The sequence below is a fragment of the Carassius auratus genome, unplaced genomic scaffold, assembly GCF_003368295.1.
Source record: "Carassius auratus strain Wakin unplaced genomic scaffold, ASM336829v1 scaf_tig00005992, whole genome shotgun sequence".
Taxonomy (NCBI): domain Eukaryota; kingdom Metazoa; phylum Chordata; class Actinopteri; order Cypriniformes; family Cyprinidae; genus Carassius; species Carassius auratus.
This window is the reverse complement of record NW_020523724.1, coordinates 106927-128760: the sequence shown is the minus strand read 5'-3', so window position 1 is coordinate 128760 and position 21834 is coordinate 106927. Positions and strand designations below refer to the sequence as shown.

General features: G+C 35.6%; 3 protein-coding genes across 4 annotated transcripts; 1 reads left to right on the top strand and 2 right to left on the bottom strand.

The window, feature by feature from the left end:
- Positions 1 to 887: 887 nt before the first annotated feature.
- LOC113071117 (mitochondrial ubiquitin ligase activator of nfkb 1-like) lies at positions 888 to 4033 on the bottom strand. Its single transcript, XM_026244481.1, has 2 exons — positions 3709 to 4033; positions 888 to 1553 (listed from the first exon to the last, which is right to left on the bottom strand). The coding sequence occupies exons 1-2, from the start codon at positions 3897 to 3899 to the stop codon at positions 1262 to 1264; spliced, it is 483 nt and encodes a 160-aa protein (XP_026100266.1). The 5' UTR covers positions 3900 to 4033; the 3' UTR covers positions 888 to 1261.
- A 768-nt stretch (positions 4034 to 4801) lies between these two features.
- Positions 4802 to 7647, bottom strand: LOC113071122 (mitochondrial ubiquitin ligase activator of NFKB 1). 2 transcript variants are annotated; one of them, XM_026244486.1, is made up of 5 exons: positions 7532 to 7647; positions 6998 to 7125; positions 6834 to 6921; positions 6571 to 6691; positions 4802 to 5802 (listed from the first exon to the last, which is right to left on the bottom strand). In XM_026244486.1, the coding sequence occupies exons 2-5, from the start codon at positions 7115 to 7117 to the stop codon at positions 5076 to 5078; spliced, it is 1056 nt and encodes a 351-aa protein (XP_026100271.1). In that variant the 5' UTR covers positions 7118 to 7125; positions 7532 to 7647; the 3' UTR covers positions 4802 to 5075. The 2 variants fall into 2 exon arrangements, with proteins under 2 accessions (XP_026100271.1, XP_026100272.1); XM_026244487.1 differs by lacking the exon at positions 7532 to 7647 and adding an exon at positions 7237 to 7373.
- An 8978-nt stretch (positions 7648 to 16625) lies between these two features.
- LOC113071121 (protein FAM43B-like) lies at positions 16626 to 19501 on the top strand. The gene has a single exon (XM_026244485.1). The coding sequence runs from the start codon at positions 16793 to 16795 to the stop codon at positions 17705 to 17707; it is 915 nt and encodes a 304-aa protein (XP_026100270.1). The 5' UTR covers positions 16626 to 16792; the 3' UTR covers positions 17708 to 19501.
- The last annotated feature ends 2333 nt before the right edge of the window (positions 19502 to 21834 follow it).

Below are 21834 nucleotides of genomic sequence, written 5' to 3'. Positions count from 1 at the left end.
AAAATATGCTTAAAATTTGCTTACCCTTGGGCCATCCAAGATGAGTTTGTTTCTTTATCAGAACTGAAAATAAATTTTATCTTACATCACTTGCTAACCAATTGATCATCTGTGGTGAATGGGTGCCGTCAGAATGAGAGTCCAAGCAGATGATAAAAAAATTATCCACGAGTAGCCCACACCATCAATTAATGTCCTTTGATGTTGTGTTGTCGTGTAAGAAACAATATGAACTCTCATTCTGACGGCACCCATTCACTGCAGAGGATCCACTGGTGAGCAAGTGATGGATTGCTACAGTTCTCCAAATCTGTTCTGATGAAGAAACAAACTCATCTACATCTTGGATGGCCTGAGGGTGAGTAGATTTTCAGAATTGTTTTATTATTCGGTAAAATATTCCTCGAAATAAATAAAAGAATCACCATTGTGCCTTTTACAACCCAGGGAGACTGGCACTGTTTTATGAAATATTTTTTGGGAAAATAAGAACTGGCCACTGCGTTCACCATAAAAATACACTGCTGATGTTTTTTTTTTTTTTTTTTTTTTACAGAATTACAGGAATTAATATAATAGTTGAATTTAATATATTATAATAATGACAATGTGAGTGACATTTTTACCATTGCTTTTATTAAAATTAATAACAATTCATAATGTGTAGTAAAGCTACAGTGAAAAGAAAATATAAAGCTAGATTTCTTCTGTAATGCTTTTATTAAGAACATCAACTGCTATTATATGATGTTCATGTTAATTCAAAGTCCTATTCATACTCATAGTAATATTCTTGTAGACTAATAACATTATTTATACAGTAGATACTTGAATGGTGTAAGGCTATAGAAAGTTACAATCAAGACATAAATAATTTGCGTCTTATTAGTGGTTTATATGATTTTATAAGTAGTTATTACTCAAGCTAGAGAAGTCTTGAAAACTTGTGGTGGTTTTAATGGTTTAAAATCTTTATTTCGATGGTTATCTCAGTACTAACCAACCCATAGTGATATTATTGAACTGTGATGGTACAGCTAGACAGGTATTTATCTCCATCTATTGGCCAGATACAGTAGTACTCTATTGTTACATGTGCATTTAAACGAAACTAGAGAAATGTGCATACAATTTAATCATTAACATGTTTTATAATATTGTTTGTAAAATATGCATATCTAATATCAAAGCAATAGTTTTTTAATAGCGATTTAGAAAGTCACGTTTAATAAAGATTAAAGCACTTCTTAACCAGCAGCTTCTAATCAATATCTTCAGAAACGAGTCTGGTTTGAACTCTGACAGACTGCATTATTCTGAACAGCTCCTGTATATGTCTGAACTTCCTAACTCTTCTCCTCGGTTTCCTGCGCAGCATGTAGAGGAAGATGGCACAGACGGTCAGACCGAACATCATCTTCAAGAGCCTGCAGAACCACAGGTGACTCTCCTGCTTCTTCAGGATGGAGTAAAGAGTGAGGAAATGCTGTATGTCCGGAGCTGGAACACAAACCAGGTTGATGTCTTGCACCATCTTGCCTACACCAGTCAAGCTGGCAAAATACAGCATTTCGAAAAAGATATTTTACAGATGTCCAAGTCATGCCATAGGAACAAGCAGAGCAAAAAGAAGCAATTGCTGACAAAGTTGGAACCATAATGTTTGCACAATAATAAAGACAAATGTTGTGAAAAACGTTCACATAACCAAGAAAATACATTTTTTAAACATTTAGAACAAAAACAGACCTCAAACTTTTCAATATTCATTTATATTAAAGGTACAGATTGTAGGACCTGCCACGAGAGGGCGCACTATCAAAACAATAACAATCGCGTGGTTTGATGACGCTAAGAAGGAGCGTGGAATGATGGGATTCGTTGTCTTCTACCCAAGCGCTGACGACCATCAATCAGACGGAAAGATCAACGTTCAATGATTTGTGCGAGTAGATTACATACTAAGTCAATGTAAAAACGAGATCAGACGATGGATCAGACGCGTCTTCGCGCTTGTCTAGAGATGCGATGCCCTGCGTTTGGCGTGTATGCTCCATAGTTCTAATCTTGTTGATCGTTATAATAGCATACGTTTTCTGTAAAGATACGAATCAAAACAACTCACCTGTCGAGTAAAACACAAGACGTGAGCATCTCTTTCTAGTTGAAGTTTGTCGCAAAGCTACTTCCGCATTTGTCCACGACACTGTTGTCATGTGGTTTCTACGTCAGTAAAGGCGGAAACAAAGGGTAACTAACGTCATCGACAGGTGACTGCACTGCCCCGTGTCACTGTTTAGAATGGGAATTTTCGCATGATTTATAAATAGTTGAAAACATTAGAGACATTGTTAGTAATCAGCTGGCCAAAATTTATAACACTAGCCTAGTGGTTTTTGGATATTTTACTGCAAATATGTTACAAATTGTACCTTTAAAGGTGCTGTATGTAAGATTTTGACTCTACAAAAGCATAAAAATACCATAATATGTTTGCAGATAAATAAGAAACATGCAAACTTAACATATTTGTTTATCTGAAAAACCCTTGAAATTGTTCAGTTCTAGGCCGGAATGCCGTCTTTGATTTGGTTCTGCGAAACCCGCCCACTGCCAGTTTACCCAGTTGGATTTCGGCACCCAGGGTTTCCAGTTGACGGAAAACACAGCATATTTCATTTCATTCATCATCAAATGTGCTTGTTCCTGTTTGTGTCAAGTCCAATATTTTTAACTTGGACTGTAATACTCAGAGGTTTTAAGTAAAAATGTATATTTGTTCTTTTACAGTAGTTCAACCACTCAATCCTACAACACCTTTAATTCTTATCTACAGAAATGTTTTATATGAGGTGTAATTAATTTAATTATTTAAATCCTTTAAAAAACTGGATGCTTTGAACGTTCTAAGAACAAAAAAAATAAAATAAATAATAATAAAAAGAAAAAAATAATACAAAAATAAACAGTAGTGTTCCTTCTAGTATTTTCATTATGAACTTTAAAACCTTATTATTATCATTATAGCCTACTTTCAATTGTTCTTACATCACTCTTATTTACACTTATTGTTTCATTACATGAGAATAGAACTGCTCAATTTCTATGATGGTTTGTGTTTTGCATTAAAGGAAGTGAATGACTTCCTTGAGTGTGATTGGTTGGTGATAAAATTAAGCAAATAATAATAAACTGAACAATTGAACAAAGTGAAAACGGTATTTAATTAATAAATAGGTCAGTTATCTTCTGTTAACTTTGCAGCTTCTAGCTTCTAAGTTGTGTGCCAAAGAGCGATACTGTATGCAGACATTTCTAGATCATTTGCATCAGGCTTGATATGAACAGTTTTAATGTGACAGCGTGTCTACTGAAATTAGTTTCCTTTTGTTCTGTCAATCTTGGTGTGGATTTCATAGCTATTTATCTGGATGATTCATTATTGCTGTACAGATGAGGCAACCTGTATAGTCTTCATGTCTTTAGCTACTCATATAGGACATTTATAACATAAATATGCTTTACATTTCGTGTTAGAGGCAGCTGGGAAAAATCAGCACATCCCGTCATCAGTAACTGAGGTTAACTGAATACATCCCCCTAGAAGGACCATATAGACTACTCGTAATATTAATAATAACATTCAATATTAATCATTTATCTCATAATTTTAATATCAATGTTCGTGTACAAATGTAGATCATTTACCAATGGTCTGTTGCGTGATTCAGCACCCTCTTCTCTTTCAGGATCCTTTTGCATTTGTTGACAGAAAGGCTGTTCAGGGTTTCCTTGACTGTCTGCACAACAAACGGACACTGTACAAGTACAAATTTCAAAGAAACGTGCAGAAGTTCTTGTGACGGCATCAGGTAAGAGATATCTGCTCCTTTTGTCATCTGACTGATGTTTTCTTCTTAAGGCAACTACTCGAGCATGTTCTCTCTCCATCCACAACAATCAATAGCTATATACTGTGTAATAAACAACAATCATTTAAAAGCAGAATGAACAGAATGTGATGTGAGTTTAGAGTCTGGAAATATACAGAAAAACTATGGATGCAAATGTGTTATATCAGGCGCCACTGAGATAACTATCACCTCCACCCATTTCACTTTGTTTTTTTCCAAGTGTAGCTCAGTGATTAAAGATACATATATATATATATATATGAAAGAAAGGTAAGTAACTCCAAAGAATAAGCAATATCAATATCAGTTGTTTATCTTACATGACTGTTACACAACTCATGAAATCACACGGACTGATCCACTGCAGAAAAAAAGTTCTTTATTTTTTTTCAAACCATTATAACGTTGTTCGTATAGTAAGCATAACTAATATCAAACCAATAAAGTTGCATATTGAAGAACAAAATGATTGTTTTACTTTCCCTGGCATTTATAGACTCCCATTTAATAATTCAGATGACCATTTTTTTTAATGTATGAAAAAAAATATTTCTCTCTGCCCTCTCAAACGGTAAAAAAAAAAATACATTTCAAATTAAATATAACGATACTGACTTCCAGTTAACATGTCTTAAAGTGAGGAAGTCAATATTTAACCCCAAAATGTAAAGACATTGAGACATTTTATGACTATTAAGTATTGTAACATTTACATCATGACTAAACACATTCCTTATCTCAAATTTTCACTGTGATGCAAAAAATGTATATTTTTATTCCAAATAATAAATGAAAATTATATGAATCAATTGTATTGCTTTTACTTAAATTTGTTTTTATTAAAGACATAAATCTTTGTATTACAGATGTTTTAATAAAATAAAAAATATTGTATTCCTAGTCCTAAAATGGGCTGTTTTCAGTGAAATAACAAATGGTATTTAATTTCAGTTCACACAGGCACAAGTGATCATTATAATTGCCAACAGTGTGATCAATCAACAGAACACAAAACCCGACTCAAGCTGGATGAATATTTTTCTGCTGAGTATTGTGTTTATGGCAGATTCTTACATCAACTGATATTAGGTCGCATGAAACACTGTGCTCACACACAAAGTGCCTCATTTCAAATTAAGTGCATACTACATATTCAAGCCTCTAGCTGTTATACAGAGGCACAATCCGGTCTATTCTAGCCCTGCATATGGGACATTTCTTAGGTTCAGGCAGGGCCCTATAGCACTCCTCGCAGGCACACACGTGACCACACTCTAGAAACACGCACGAGCGCTCACGACTCAGGCATATTGTGCATGAAGTAGGAGACAAATCATCCGTCAGGTGGAGCTCCTGCAAACGTCTGCTCTGCCACTTCCTGTACTCGTCCAGCAGGCTGCGCTCTTTCCTCCGCTCCTTACGCAGCACGTACTGCCGCCACAGCAGGTAGAATAGTGTGGCGCAGGCAGTCAAGCCAAACAGCACCGTCAAGACCCTCCAGATCCGCAGGCGACCCTCTTGCTTACTCAGGAGCGTGTTGTAGTCCAGGCAGCTGAGGAAGTACCGCAGGCCCTGTTTAGGGGGTTGAAGACGAACCAGGTTGTTGTCCAGCACAAGCTCCCCTACGCCCGTCATGCTGGCTCCCAGACGCAGCATTTCTTCTGTCTCCTGGATGCCCTGCGGACGCTCACCGCTGATGAAGTGGCTGATGACGTTGGTCAGAGACTGCTGGGAGGGGTGAAAGTTCTCATAGGTGGTCTCCAGATCTAATTCAGCTGCATCGAGTGGACGGACCACTCGCACTGTCATGGGAACAGTGTCATCATGTGGGGCCAGGTCAAAGGGCACGGTGTTGGTGCGTTGGTGGATGACCTTTTCACAATCATTCCTTAAAGAAATATGTATTAGCAGAGGATATTAAATAAGGTACATATAATTACTGATAGTGAATAATATATTTTTTATATTGTAAATTACTGATGCTGCATATGGTTATATATAAAACGATTAAAACAATAAATATTTAAAGTATACTCTATGTAAACAAATATTAAGCATTTTAAATTATATCACAGTGAAAAAATGTAAATGGAGCGTAATGATTAAAAATAAATATTTGTACACATTAAAAAAATATCACATTATAAACAAACTTTAAAAGTATTATATTAAAATATTAAGTATAATTAATACTTTTATATCATTCATTCAACATAATAAGTATAAATATTTAAAAAGCACATAAAAAGTATATTAAAACTAAATATTACTTTATATGAAAACAATAATGAATATTTAAATAATTAAAATATTTAAATACAAGTCAAATTTTTGATCGTGTAATAATTTAAAAATGTAAATAAAGTATAATTATGATAAACTAAATAAGACAATTTATATTAAAACTACATAATCACGAAAATAATTATTAGAAACTATATTACACTTTAATTTGTATGTTTAAAAATATCTTAACACCTTTTGATCTACATGACTGAAATTTTTTAGACAAATACATATTGTGCCAAATATAATTTTTTTCTAGTGATGCTAATATTTAAAAAGCAAACTGTACTGTAATGTACAATACACATGGTATATAGTGCATAAGTTCTAGAACTGCATTAATGGACAGTTATGTATTACAAACAAGTACCATAGATGTGTTGTTCGATTCCACACCATCTTCTTCTCTTTTAATGTTAACCTCTCGATGACCCCTTTACAGTTGTCTACAAATTGACTGTTCAAGGTCTCCTTCACCGAGCGCACAACACCTAAAACAATTTAAAATAAAAACATGAATAATAAGAATTAGACACCAATTAAATACAAATTTTCCCTCTTTTGGTTTTTCAGTAAATCATTATTGTATCAACATCAGCACAGTGCAAAACTAGATTTATTTTAGAAGCTAACCTTCAATAACTGCATAAGGAACGCATTTTCCTGGCGCTTCATCGAGGATAGTTCTGAGATCTGGATTTAATGGCATCCTCTTGGCCTCCTGTTAACCAACATGCTTAGATATGATCGGATTCTTGTAGTAATGGTTTCATTAGAAGAAATGCACCTTCTCTTACCCTTAACCTCGCTACATGGCTCGACTTCCTCTTGTATATGCTGTATAAGACAGCAGTCAGAGCAGAGCTAGTGGCCAGCAACACAATCTGAGCTGTCGAGGGTTTGCCACTGGTCTCCATCCTTCAATCTACAGAAATTGTTTTATAAAAAATACAGTAATCAACATCTATACAGACACAGGACAACAAGATCAACGCTCTCTCCAAGTTTGATGTCAACAACATAACTTTCCCCATACCTAGCTTATGAACATGCCATTTTCCGAAAGGTTAAGTCTTTGTATTTACTTTTTAAAATCTAATTTGTATCCGATAATTAAACAATCAATATAATGTCTTTCTTAAGTAACATAAAAACAAAACAGCTGCAAATTAGCTTGAACGGCTAGCAATGCCTTCCGGAGAGAACCAGCTTAATCAAAAGACAAATCATTTGATTTTAATATTTTAGAAACTGACGACATTAGTAGCTGAAATAATATAAAAAGGATTCGACAGAACAAACATTAACCCGAGAAAAGGTTATTTGACTACCTTCATTAAAGCTGTGGTGTACAACTGTCAACTCAAGCCTCGTCATAATAAAAGTCCTTGAGAGAGAACGCTCTTCTTCTCTTCTTCTGTTATGGTTTTTCCAAAAAAAGAACGCTCTTCTTCTTTGATGTTTTATTGGCGGTTGGCAGATCAACTCTATACCGCCACCTGCTGGGATGGAGTGTTTACGTTTGGAAAGACTATGAGATTTGACCCCCCACCCCCCCTCTCTTTTTTGAAACTATCACTACTTGTTTAAAAGAAAATATTCGGCTTAATTAGCAGAGCAATCACGATCATTTAAAAGTTTAGTTCGCCTGTGATGACGCTGCAATCCTAACTGTACACTGTAGGTGGCAGTGTTGAGTCACGCTGAGAGAAAGCAAGTCAAAGAACGATAGCTAATATTCAACTTTTCCTTGTCATCAATGGGCCATTGAGTTATTGCAAACACTTTTTCCAATAGTATGAAAGAAACAGCATGACTGCATCATTAATAAATTGTAAGTCGTTTGTCAGTTGCTAACAATAGCGCAACAGCATTAACTTCTGTGTGAATTTGCATAATAAATACTGACAGCCATAACTATTCTCCATAATAATAGACTGGGTGATGCATTCCTAAAGAACTCTCAGTCTCATCTTCAGCAACACAAATGCATAATTTACTCTTAAGCACAATAATTAATGAGATAAGCAGTTTTTGTTGATGAAAAGTCTAGACTATTTAAGTATTAATAAACTTTAAACCAATGAAGATTATACACAGGGTTTAAAACAAGCTTAATACATATAATGAAACTTAGAATATAATAATAAGAAAACGTAGCATATGTATGATAATGGTTTACTATGTTATGCTAAATTATATAAAACAAAGCATGTCGAGACCTCAAGCAGTGATGTATATACTGTACTGTACTAAACAACTGCATAATGGACATAGAAATATACATTTTAAAATACCTTTTATAGGTTTATTATAGATTAATTGAATTATACAGTAAGTTCTTTAGGAGCTGATGTTGTTTCATATTTTTTCATTTTGATGACAGATTATATTGATATTTGAACACCTTTTAAAGTCATATAAATGAACAGTTTTTTTTTTATGTATGTATGTATGTATTTTTGTTTTCTCCCAGATTTCAACACTTCTCTGTTTAATCGGCTACTTGTGTTTGACTGTCAGGTCTACCATTCTTATCATTTAGAAGGGCTTAAAAGAAAGGCACCCGTTTATTACATCCACAGGTAAAGTACTTTTAGTTCTTTGGATATTTATACTTTATAAACTTAAAAAAAATTGCCATTTATTATGAAGTGATCAATGTGAAGCTACAGTTGTACATAGCCCAAAACAATTTTTGATCACAACAAAAGTGATATTAGTATAACTGGTAATAATAATAGTATCAACAATACAAACACGATTATGTTTTTATTGTTGTGTTCTAAAGGTCATTGTTATTTTGAATGTTATTATTATTTTGTATTATTTTGTAAAATGTGATGTGCTGTTCAGTGATGGCTGGCTAATAAAAACATCAAGCAGAATCCAGAGACATAAGAGAAATGCCCTTTCTGTATCCACAGCTGACTCACCAGAGGATGAGTGCCCGCCTCAGGCCTTGACTTTAACATTACTCACCTTGTTGAGAGAACTGTTAGCATTTTGTAGTGTGCTGTTCCTTACCCCCGAAGACACTCAGGCAAGATGTACAGATGTACTGGAGGCATAATACACACACACACACACACACACACACACACACACACACACACACACACACACACACACACACACACACACACACACACACACACGCACACACACACACACACACACACACACACACACACACACACACACTCTGTCTATAAACTAAAATCACAGAACATTTCCAGTATTTACATGAAACCATGTAAACGGGATGTTTGGTTGGGGTTTGTGTTTGTGTTCATTGTTTCAACATCTTAATAACAATCCTTAGTACTGACAGATAATTTTCATCTCGGCTTAGTTTTTCTTAAAAAGTTAAATGATAATTCAACTTTTAGATTGAATGTAATGGTGTATCTTTTCAGCTTTCATGCATGTTGGCAATGCAAGTTAGGGCACTTAGATGATTGATTTATTCTGCAAATCTGGGTTCGTAGAAAGTGATACATCCTCAAGTGACCAAAAAGCAATTAAATCTGATTTTTTTGTTCATACTACTAATCAAGTCTAACATGATCTCATATACACTTCTTTTCAAATGTTTGGGGCCAGTATAATTTTATTTGAAAGACATTAATAATTTTATTCGGCAGGGATGCATTAAATTTATCAAAAGAGAAAGTAAAGACATTTATAATGTTACGAAAGATTTCCATTTGAATAAATGTTGATCTTTCTGTTCATCAAAGAATCCTGAATCCTAATTTCCACAAAAATATTAAGCAGCACAACTGTTTTCAGCAGCGATAATAATCGTAAGTGTTTCTTGAGCAGCAAATCAGTATATTAGATTGATTTCTGAAGATCATGTGACTCTGAAGACTTTTACAATAGAAAACAGTTATTTTAATTTGGAGTGATTTTTTAAAATATTGTTTTTTATTGTGTTTATGTCATTTATGTAGCCTTGGTGAGGGTAGGAGACTTCTTTTTAAAAAACGTAAAAAATCTTACTGACCCCAAATTTTGATGTAGTGTAGATTTCTGACTGAGACATGTTCCAAAAAAATTGGATAATGAAATATAGAATATTATTCAGTCTTGTACTATGACACAAAATCTATGCTCTACTAATAAATGGTTAATTATCAAAATACCTGCTTGTGAGAGTTCAAAATGCCACTACTGAAGAATATAAAATATCAGCACGGTAATGTCGGAGACATCATGACTGAATCTCTAAGAAATCAGACACAAATAAATGTCAAAATGTGATCGGAGAGCAACCTCAAAGGATTACCAGACAAAGCACCAGGTGAATAATGATTGGTCCTGGCACTGGTCTGCATCACTAACTTCAGCTCTCTACAAACTTCAGCAGAGTGCCTTATTTGCATTCGTAGCCTTACATAATGAATATGCAAAACAGGCTGGATCAGGCCAACTACTTGGACATCTCGTGTCATAATACGCTACGCTATTTAATGCCTGTTACCCATTTAATTTCAAAAGCACTGCTGATGGAGAGGAAGTTAGGGGCAGAAATTCTGCTGCATTATTCATAACATTCAGGAAAGCACTGCATTAAGATGTCAATAATGTGAAACCCTCCATTAGACCATATCAGCAAATCATACAGAAATTAATTAGATCTACAACCATAAAGAAATTGTATGTATGTATGTATGTGTGCATGTTCACACACACACACACACACACACACACACACACACACACACACACACACACACACACACACACACACACATATATATATATATATATATATATATATACATAATCTATATATATATACAATTTATGTATGGTTGTAGATTTTATTAATTTCTGTATGATTTGCTGATATGGTCTAATGGAGGGTTTACAAAATTAACAGATCATCATACAGAAATTAATAAAATCTACAACCATACATAAATTGTATATATATATATAGATTCTGTTGCTATACAGCCTAAAAATGAATTTAATTACAGTCTTTACTCTGTTGGGATGTGCATATATTAAAATAAACAAACAAAATATATTATGTATATATATATAGTATATTTTTATATATATATATATATATATATATATATATATATATATATATATATATATATATATATATATATATATATATATATATAAAATCAATTTAATTTATATTTAATAATCAATCTGTTAATTTTGTAATACTTTGGTATTGTTGCTCATGTTGTTCTTTTAGGTCATAACAGGCTGTTTTTTATTTTATTTATAAAGTAGCCTTGTAATAAGCGAGAAAATGTATAATGAAATCTCTTACATAACAGCTCTTATCCATTTCATAATGCAGCGGCAATAGCTAGAGGAGAACAGAACAAGTGAGTCATCTCTTTAGTAGTAAATGACACAGCCCTCTGCGGCTGCTTTATATCTGCGGTGGATGTGAGTGTTTAGTTGCAGGTAGTGCTCGGCTCGGCCCTGGCACTGGCTCCAGCTTCTGCCGGAGAGTGTTCACTCTTATCAGGCCTGCTCATTCTTTAAAGAGAGCAGTCCACAGATCTGTGTTAAATCACACATCGACCCTTTTGCCTTCCGCTTTGGTACACAATGCTGTAGTGGCTTATTAAGGAGAGCAGAAGCTGTTTTAAGTAGATGGCTGCTGTCTCTAGCTGTATAACAAAAAACCCTCGTCAGTTTAGTGTGTGTCATGCTGCCATGAGTCTTGTGAGGGGTTGCCAAAGCATTGCTATGTAGTCGCTAATGTGTTCTAAGGGGTTGCTAAGTGGATCTGCACAATATATTGGATCCATAGTGGATATCTAATGACGGTCAAGATGTTTTAATTCATTCAGTATCAGTCGATATTGGATATTTAATTGTGCATGCTCATTTAAGTTAGGATTGGGCGGTATTGCACATTTGGTTTTCGATAGAATACGATACTTTCAAAGGCCAGTATCATCAATATCGATACAGAATTATTTATATAATTAGTAAATAATTAAGAGTATAATAGGCAATTATTATATAAGAAAGGCATTTTAACATTCAGTATGCTTTAATTGCAATTTATTCGATTATATTTTTGTTTATGCGTGGTTAAAATATGTTTACTGTAGTGGTAAGCAGAACTAAGGTTACTGTATAATAAAACAATGGTTCATTTTCATAAGGCACTGCCAATGACAGGCTGTTGCGCCTATAAGATGCAGGCTTTTAATTCTGACAGTGTATGATTTATATTTACATTAGTTACAGAACAGAACATTAATTGTTCTGGGCTGCGTTTCCCAAAAGCATCAATTGTTTCTTATGATACTTTTTGGAAAAGCAACCCTGTTAGGATCCAGTGTCAGCAGTGAGAGAATGCTCTGTGATCGATTAGTTCTCCTATTTTCAATGTTTTTAGATTTAGATTATGTTTTGTTTTACATTATTATGAAGCATTCATTAAATTCACTTGTAACATTTTTTAATTATTAATAGTTTAGTGTGTTTAAATTATAATTGATTAAGTCATTATATTGACCGGAAGATTAATATCGGTGTATCCCTACTTTTCAGCACTGAAAATTATAAATTTTAGTTATTAGTTATTAGTCATCTATCACAGCATAAAAATTAACTATCTGTTTAATTATCATATTGCATTGTAAGTTTAATATTAGTTTATCCCGTCTGCTTTTATTTAAAATTATTAGGTTTGTTTTGTATTTATTAGTTATCAGTCATAGCATTAACATTAATGGTCTATTTACTTAAAATATTGGCTTACTTTTTAATATGGGTGCTTCCATATTGCTAAGAACTTTTTTCCCACTTGCAGCATTTGAAACAAATTTATTTATTTATTTATTTATTTTTTATACCAGTTATTGCATGAAATGTAATTATAATATTGGTTGGAATTATAATATCGGTGCATCCCTATTTCTGAGGCCTTTATAAAATTATTATTTTTATTTCTTCAATTTGTTTTGATACATGCCAAGTGATTGATAGTTTAGAAATCATTTGAGGAATCATTGATGTGTGCACCATGCATAAACGTTTTTGCATGAGTTATGAGTTTGATACTTAAGGTTAGCAATTAGAACAAACCTAACTGTTCCTGCAATAGCAATAGTTATGCTTGCCTTGCAAAGCACTATCAAGTAAAAGAAACAGAAGAAATGGTTTAGAAAGAGTGACTGTATTTATTTTGTCTCACTCTGAAGCTCTTTAGTACCACGTGGAGCGGACATGTGATGAAATGGCTTGTAATGAATGATATCCTGCAAAAGAGCTGGAAAAGAAGTGCTCACAGGGTGAAACAGTGGTGTATTCAGCACATTTCTTTTGGCTCCAATCACGAGGATGACAGCGCACTAATGCCTGTGTGCGATTTTCCTCCCTTGGCTCCGACGAAGAAGTCTAATGAGCACAGGAGACAAATGTTCCTCTTGGTTTCTCTGTGAATGCCTCTATCACTCCAGAGGGGTGCTGTTGATTGTCAGGCACAGCACAAACAGTCCCAATTCTCCAAAGAAATTAAACAAGATGAAACACTGAGTTGCGTTTAACCGTACTGTACTTTAAAGGAAACCTGCAATGGTTCATCACTCTGGGGAAAATAGAATTACACTTTTATTTAATCGTGAATCATTTATGGGTCATGTGATCCATGTAAACAATTCAATATTTAATAAATATATATATATATATATATTTTTTTTTCTATGAAACATTATTTTTCTCCTGAATTCTATTTACCATTGTGCATTCTGATGTTTACATTTTTAATTAATTTATTATTATTATTTATTTATTTATTTGCAATATTTATTTATTTGCAACACTTATTTTTACAATGGTGATTTTCATAAGAAGATCTTAATAAACTTACTGTGTCACTATGGCTTGGATAGTCTTTACTGTTTTCAAAGTTGAAATGCCTGTCCATTTGCTTCAGACCAGACAAAAGTCTTATAGTTACATAAGCATGTTAAATTGCAGGCCACTGTTGAAAATCACGGTCAAAGTCTTCATTTCATCGATCTCCTTTTCCTCATTAGTAAAAGTCACACAGTTAACTATTTCCCTCACACCCTACTCTTTCATATGCAGATGAGTTACTATTCTCACAGAAGGCTTTAATAATGCATACACTTGGATCGGGGAGCTGGTGTCCCATTTTCTGTTACTGGACAGAATGTGCGATCTGTGACAGCTTGCACAAATGCTCTTCCTTTCCTAGAGTTGGATCAGAAGAGGGTTTGGAAATAGGCTAAATTGTGACTGATATGGAATTTAATCAAAATATGGCCTGGAGTCGATCCTCCCACACATGTTTCCCAATTTCATTCATCAGTTTGGTGCTAGCGCAGTGCTAAAGCCAGAAGCAGATACGTCAATGTGAACCACGCGCATCAATCCTCTTAAAGGCCAGGGAGCCACGACAGGCTCCAGTCCTGTCTGCTCAGAGTTAGTTTTCAGCTTGTCATAGGCATATTCTTTAAATTACAGCCTTGCTTTATATCATCCCCATTAAGTCAAAGCACTGCAAACGTCACTGCAAGATTTATTCCACTCTCGCTTTCTGTCAGAAATCATAACGGCAGCCGCATGTAACCGATGCCATGGACGGCTACATCACTGTCCACTCTAGAAAACCTATAGCTTTCGTTTTTATACTCCTTAGAAAAAGAGCTGTCTCACATATTGGACTGAAACAAGTGTGCTATCCTTCAGGTTTACTCTCTAGAGGTAGAGTTCCCTTTAAAGGGTAAAAATAGACATAAAAGTTGGTTGCTGCTTGTGCCACTGGGTTTCACTGTTGTCAGAGGGAGCTGTGTGATTTCAGGGGAAAAATATGAGGAGAGGAAACATGTGAGGACTTTAATAGGCTTTAATAAACTGTTTATCAAATGTAATTTTTAAATCAAGGTTAACTTTATCTTAGGATGTGTTTCAATTAATTTGTATTAGGTCTTCTGCAAATTTGTTTACAGAGACTGCTGTGGCATTATTTCACTAACAATTTTCCAGTGTGGTTTAAAATAAATATTATCTGATAAACAGATAAAAAAGTAATTTTTATTTAAATAAGGTATTTATACATGATGATAATATTTGTTGTAAACCTCTTAATTTATGCTAATTAATTGTATTTCGTTTTTCACAGTAATAGCAATATGTTATTATATAGCGATATGTTTTTTTATAGGCTTCATGAGATTTGCAATTCACGAAGTCTGACCAGTGCAACATTTTTTAATTGTTATCATTTACTCACCCTCATGTCATTACAAAACTGTGTGTGCACAAAACACAAAATAATTTTTAATAATGTTGGAGCCCATCGACTTTTATTTTAATACTAAAAAAACTTTTTGCATTTCTCCATATTTTTTATATTTCACAGAAGAAAGTAAGTCGCAGAGGTTTAGGATTACATGTGGGTGAGTAAATGAATGAACTATGCCAGGGTAATAATAGCCTTGAAAATTCAGAAATTCAGTGTGATGAAGCATGAGCAGCTGAGTACTTAAAAATATTCAGCAACTATCAGTTAACTGCTTCAGCTTGTTTTCAATATGTTCCACCTTTTGTTCTGTGAATGACTAACACAAAAATCAACACAAATGAATGCATGTAGTTGTTCATTTACATACAATTATAAACCAATAGGGACTGAAAGCAATCAAAAGCCCTTTAAAAGTAGTCCAAACAATTTGTATTCCACAGGTATTCTGAAGCAATATAATAGCTTTGTGTGAGAAACCATTAACAATTTGCACAATATAGAAAATTACATAAGTACCATAATTTACATTTTTGGATGAACTGTTGATTCAAATAAACTTTTATTGAAAGTATTGATCTTTATTTAAATAACTTGAATAGTGATATATAAAAAGTGAAAGTGAAAAGTGATATATAAAAAAGTCTGGAGCAGAAAAGTAAGATGTACTATATATACACCCTTATTCTTTGGCTTGAAATGTAGTAAAAATTATAGCTGATAAGAAAGTGATTCATCCTTTCAAATGTGAACATGTTCAAATGTCAAGAAGCTCGTCTCTCGAGTCGTTTCAGGGTCTGCAGCCTACGCACTAGCTCCACTGGACATCTTAACTACAATAACGTGCTTGTTCTAGCACCTTCTTTCTTTTGCAGCCATTACATAAAGTCGTTTCCTGGTGTTTTTCTTGAGGCTGAATGTAATAAATTAGAGCTGGGCTGTGTGATGGTATATACCGACAATAGCAATGACTCGCAGCAGGTCAAAGCACTCTCATAGGACACTCTGACACAAGGATGAACCCTCTACTTCTGCCTCAGGGTCAGTGGTCAGAGTCTGTACAACAGACCATCAGGTGAGACAGTCAGGGGTTTGAAGGAGTTAAATGAGGACCGTCGAAGCATTGGAGCCCAGCGCTGATCAGTGATGCAGGAGGAGGAGGAAGAGGAAGGAGGAGCGAGCAGAGCCTTTCTGCTTTCAGTCTCTCGCCAGCGTGTGCCAGAGCAGTCTCCTTTGCTGTACTTCTCTGAGAAGCACACACACCGGAACACTCTTCATTGCTGGTTGGGGGAGAGTGCTGAATCCTCTCCTCTTTACCTGGATCATGCTGCCCTGGAAAAGGAGTAAGTTCGTGCTGGTGGAGAATGAGTCCAAAAGCAAGCCGAAAAGTCTTGGAGTCGGACTGACTTATCATTCCCTGCTTTCGACTTTGCTCCACTCCTGTCCGGACCTTGTTCCCGACTGCCCGCTTCAATGGCTAGGGAGTGTTTTCCACAGCAGACGGCAGAAAGTGGTGCTCAACAAAGAGGAACCCACCTACAGCGTGCGTTACCTGGGCAGCACAGTCACCATCATGGCTAAAGGTGAGGATTGCATGCAGGAGGCGGTGGCTAAGATTTGGACTCGCAGCAACTACGGCGAACAGAGCGCCAAGATGAAGCTTACCGTCGGGCCACACGGAATTCGCATGGGGGTGGATAAAGGTGGCAAAAAGAAGCCCGTCCACCTTTTTTCCCTCAACCGTATCACATACTACAGTGCTGACCCCTTCCGGCCAAAGATCTTTGCTTGGATTTACAGGCATCAGGTGAAGAATAAAGTGGTGGTTCTACGATGCCACGCCGTCCTGCTGGTGAAGGCAGAAAAAGCCCGAGCGTTAGCTCTCAGCCTGTACCAAAACTCAACATCGGCATTTACAGAGTTCAAACGACTAAAGCGCCAGGCCGACTTCCGTCATTGCCAGCAGCAGCTGTTGGGCGAGGACATTGTGCCTCTTATGCCTCTTCGGAGACTCCTGAATGGCCAATGCCACTACCAGCCACCTGCAGAAAAGCCTGGAAGCGCCACGCGGCTCTCCTCGATTACTGAGGAAGAGGAGGAGGATGAGGATGGAGAAAACGCCGGAACTCCCAGTCCTTCTCCTCCAGAGAAAGATCTAGGGAAGATCGTAATAAGACTGGATGAGGTTTCGATTACCAGCTGGGATGAAGCACAGATGACTATCAGCACTCTGGTGTGATGCTGAATGGATACAGTTTAGTGTCTTCACCACTGAGCCTCTGTTTTGTCGCCTTTCCCGCCAACCCACTCTGTCTGGTACATCCATCGATGCACCGTGAAATAGCCCTCCGAAACTCGGGATAAGGTCAATTGGCAGCCTGCAGAGGAAGCGTTACACGAGCTGCATGGAGAGGAAGAGCCAGTAGAAGCACACTGTAAGGAAGACCACATGTACAGCAATCATCCAGAGTTTGTTGAGAGCTTACACCGAAAAGCCTTTATCTACCCCCAACATCGAGCAAAGCTTAAACCGAACACCCAAAGACAGTAAAGCATTCATCTCGTACTCGTGGCACCCAGTGATTTTATGAGTACATGCCAAGTCCTTTAGACTGATGGACTATGAGAAAGAACCTAGAAATATGACTTTTTGTCTGACCAGACACTCTTTTGATGTTTAAAACTGTCCCCGGGTGACCTCTTTCAACTGGCTCAGCTTCAATGGGATGCGGTTAAAGCCGGTTTATTGGCACTGGAAGCAGCACTAATGAATTAAACCATAACTTAGGAATCGAGCCATTGACTTGACATGTTTACTGCTAGCATTCGGCATAGCTCTGCTAATCAGTAATGCATAACAAGGCTCATGCAAACAACCTGTGACGTTTGAGATGGGCCTTTTAAAACATTTATAAATGGTATCTATTTAACACTGTGATTTGTCTGGGACCAAAAGGCAGCAATGTATCTTGTATAAAAAAAAAAAAAAAAAAGCTATTGTAATTTATGCTGAATATGTGTTGGTGTAATGTGGTCATTGTAAAAAAAATCTTTTTTATGGCATTCACGTGAAGGTCGTAGCTCTCATCTATCAACTCTGGCACGTGTTTTTGTAATTTCAGCTCATTGTATTAATCTTCTGGAAACTGATTGGGGAAAATTATGATTTTTTTTCTACTACTTTCATCTTTTTCTGCACAATGGGACACTGTCAGTGTGAAAAACTGCCAAATGTTGTATAATAAAATGTTTGCTTACATAAATTATAAATTACAATTTTTAGAGCCCCAGCTTTCCATTTATTTAATCCCAGAATGACTGGATTGAGTGTATTTTAAAATGCAGACTGATGATTTTCAGGCTGTATTTCAAAAGATCATAATTCCTAGCAAAAAAAAAAAAATGGTTTAAAGTAAAAAAAAGGCCATTGACAGCCTGTGAGTGGGCTGAGGAAGGAGCTGATTTCATCTGAACAGCATTTATGTTTTCCGTCAAAGTGAGGCTATTAATCAGCTGATTGAACTGTACAGGAAGTGAGCATAAAACACCTGGACAGGAAGCACAGAGCTTTCAGCTTGACATTAAATCAGCCAGAAGAGACTTCAACAGCCTCTCAGACTCAGAGCATTGTTGATTACAACAGACAAAAAGACAAGCACATTAATACGCACAATACCATAAGATCGGCATCAAATTAACCACAACAATGATCTCCTTTCTGAAGTGTAGTTTAAATGGTTTCATTAGTGGTGCTTACTAGGACAGACATCACTATTGCTATTGCTTTTACTTAGGGTTAGCTAACGGATGCTTTTGTGCTACATGGATAACTTATACCTCAAATTGTGCAGGAGAGATAAGCTTAGTGATCATAAGGGCAATTTTTCAGAAGATTCCCATAGAGACTTACATTAAAGGAGGCAATAAAGCCATATCTAGATATATGTTTAATTGATGTTGTATGACAGAGTGAAAAGAAGTATTAAAAAAGATAGTGTTTTGTTAATCATGGTTTTGGTCTCAGATTTTTTTGTGTCTTTTGTTTTTTGTTAACAGGCATTAATGTGGGGCAGAGAAAAAGAGAGATAGATGCATGAAAAAACAAGTACAATCAGTAAATGACATCCAGATGACAGCAGAAAGGTGCATTATGGGAGGACCACATATTTTACATGATTATGAGGCATGCATTTCATAGGCATTATTTTGATATGTGTCATTTCCATAAATGACACTACATTCTAAATGATTAATTTGCCCCAAATTAAAAGTAATTCTGTCATTTACATGTTGTGAAATGCATTTCATGCTTGAATCAAAGCCTATATGCTGATCTTTTTTTTTTTTTGGAACACAGAAAGTGTTATAATGTGACTTTAAATTTAGTGCACAAATCATACAAACTACTTTTATGATGATTTTAGAGCATAACAGGCATGGTCATTTTGAACTGTTGGTTTAAGAAAAAACTACCAAAAACAAACACATCTATAATATTACAAAACATGTATATTAACAAAAGAGCCCATTTCAAATACATGTATATTCCCAGATTCCACAAAACCACAGTGAAGTGTTTTAACATTGATGATTGATGCTCACCAAACCAGCATATTAAAATGAGCCTGACCTTAAACTTTTGAGCAATAGTATTTCCGTGTCCTGGTATCTGACAGATTGACAACCCGATCTGGACATGTAGTGGCTGTGGTGGACACCATTTTGTCCGTGGGATGGGATTCTGTAAGTGTAATCTCACTTCTAACTCTTGACTGTTAAAAATGTGAGTGTGGGTTCGAGTGTGAGAGTGACAGACTAATGGGAGTGAAGGGTTTTTCTTCTCTCTTATAAGCCTCAATGAAAGTTTTAATAGAGGAACAAGGGGTGCTGGGCCAGGACATACAGGATCAGAGAGCCATCTTTCAGGCATACAGGGAGAGTAAGCGATAAAATGGATGACAGCCCTGTTTCAGGTGTGCGTTTGTGTTTAAAAGCGAGAGATAAAGAGATAGATACTTGCATTTGTATTCTTCAGGAGCACTGTTCTCTTCCCTTGAACAGCAGCGTTGGACTCTGCATTATTACTTCTAAACACACTGTGCCAGATCAAATTCCCTGAAGGCTCAATCATAAATAGTTAATTCCCAAGAAATATTTGCACAAATAGTTACAGAGCAAAGATTTTTGCTCCATTCCAATTTAGTTAAGCAAAGCTTTGACAGTGATTAACTGCTAAATAAAGGTGGTTTTATTTAAATCTTTCAATTAAATTGTCAAATAAAGGGCAGAGTAAGACAAACCTGATTGATTTTCTGAACAAATCTGGCAAGCGAGTACAGAAATGGAAGCTTTAGCCTAAGTTCTGCCAGGAAGACTCAATCACTTCGTCACTAATTACCTTCATCATTATCCAATCACGTCTTTATACTCCTGTATAAAAGATCGTACTTACACATGTTTGAGTTCGCAGATGCCGACGCGACAACAACCTCCACCCTCCCCACCACCACCAGGATGGTCCTGTCCTTACCTTGCAGGGGGGTCTGCTGCGCCCCTGCCTTCGTCTTTAGGCAGGAAATGCAGATTCGCTACCCTCGGATTACGAACCATGGACAGGGCCTTCCGCCAAAGAAATTTATAATTGTGCTCGCTGAGCTGTCAATAAATGTATGCTTCGTACATTCTTCTATCTCCCGAGTCTTTCTGGTAGAACTGAAGGTGATTTAGTAGAAACTGATGCTAACTGTTGTTATGTGTTATTTTAAAGTCATCAAGAAAACGAAATTAGGGATTTTACAAGTTATCCATTTGTAAATTGTAATTGGATATTGTATTGGTTCATTAAACTCATATAAATAATTGGTAAAAAGAGTCCAAATGGAGATAATTCAAAACTTGTTTTCATACTTATATATAAAGGTTCTTTACTGATCAAAAGTTTGGGGTTGGTAAGATTTTTAAAATTTATTATGTTAAGTCATTTGTTTGATCAAAAATACAATAAAAACAAAAAATATTGTGAAATATTATTACAATTTAAAAGAACTATTTTCTATTTGAACATATTTTAAAATGTAATTTATTCCTGTTATCAAAGCTGAATTTTCAGCATCATTCCTCCAGTCTTCAGTGTCACACGATCCTTCAGAAATCATTCTATATACTGATTTGCTCCTCAAGAAACATTTCCTATTATTAATAATGATGAAAACAGTTGTGCTGCTTAAAGATTTTTTTTTTTTTTTTGCAGGATTCATTGGTGAATAGTAGGGGTGGGGGGATTCAGAATCGATTCACAAATGTCAAATGATTTTCGATTGGAAGTCACTTTGAAGAAATACACTCAAAATGAATGTGTTGAACTGC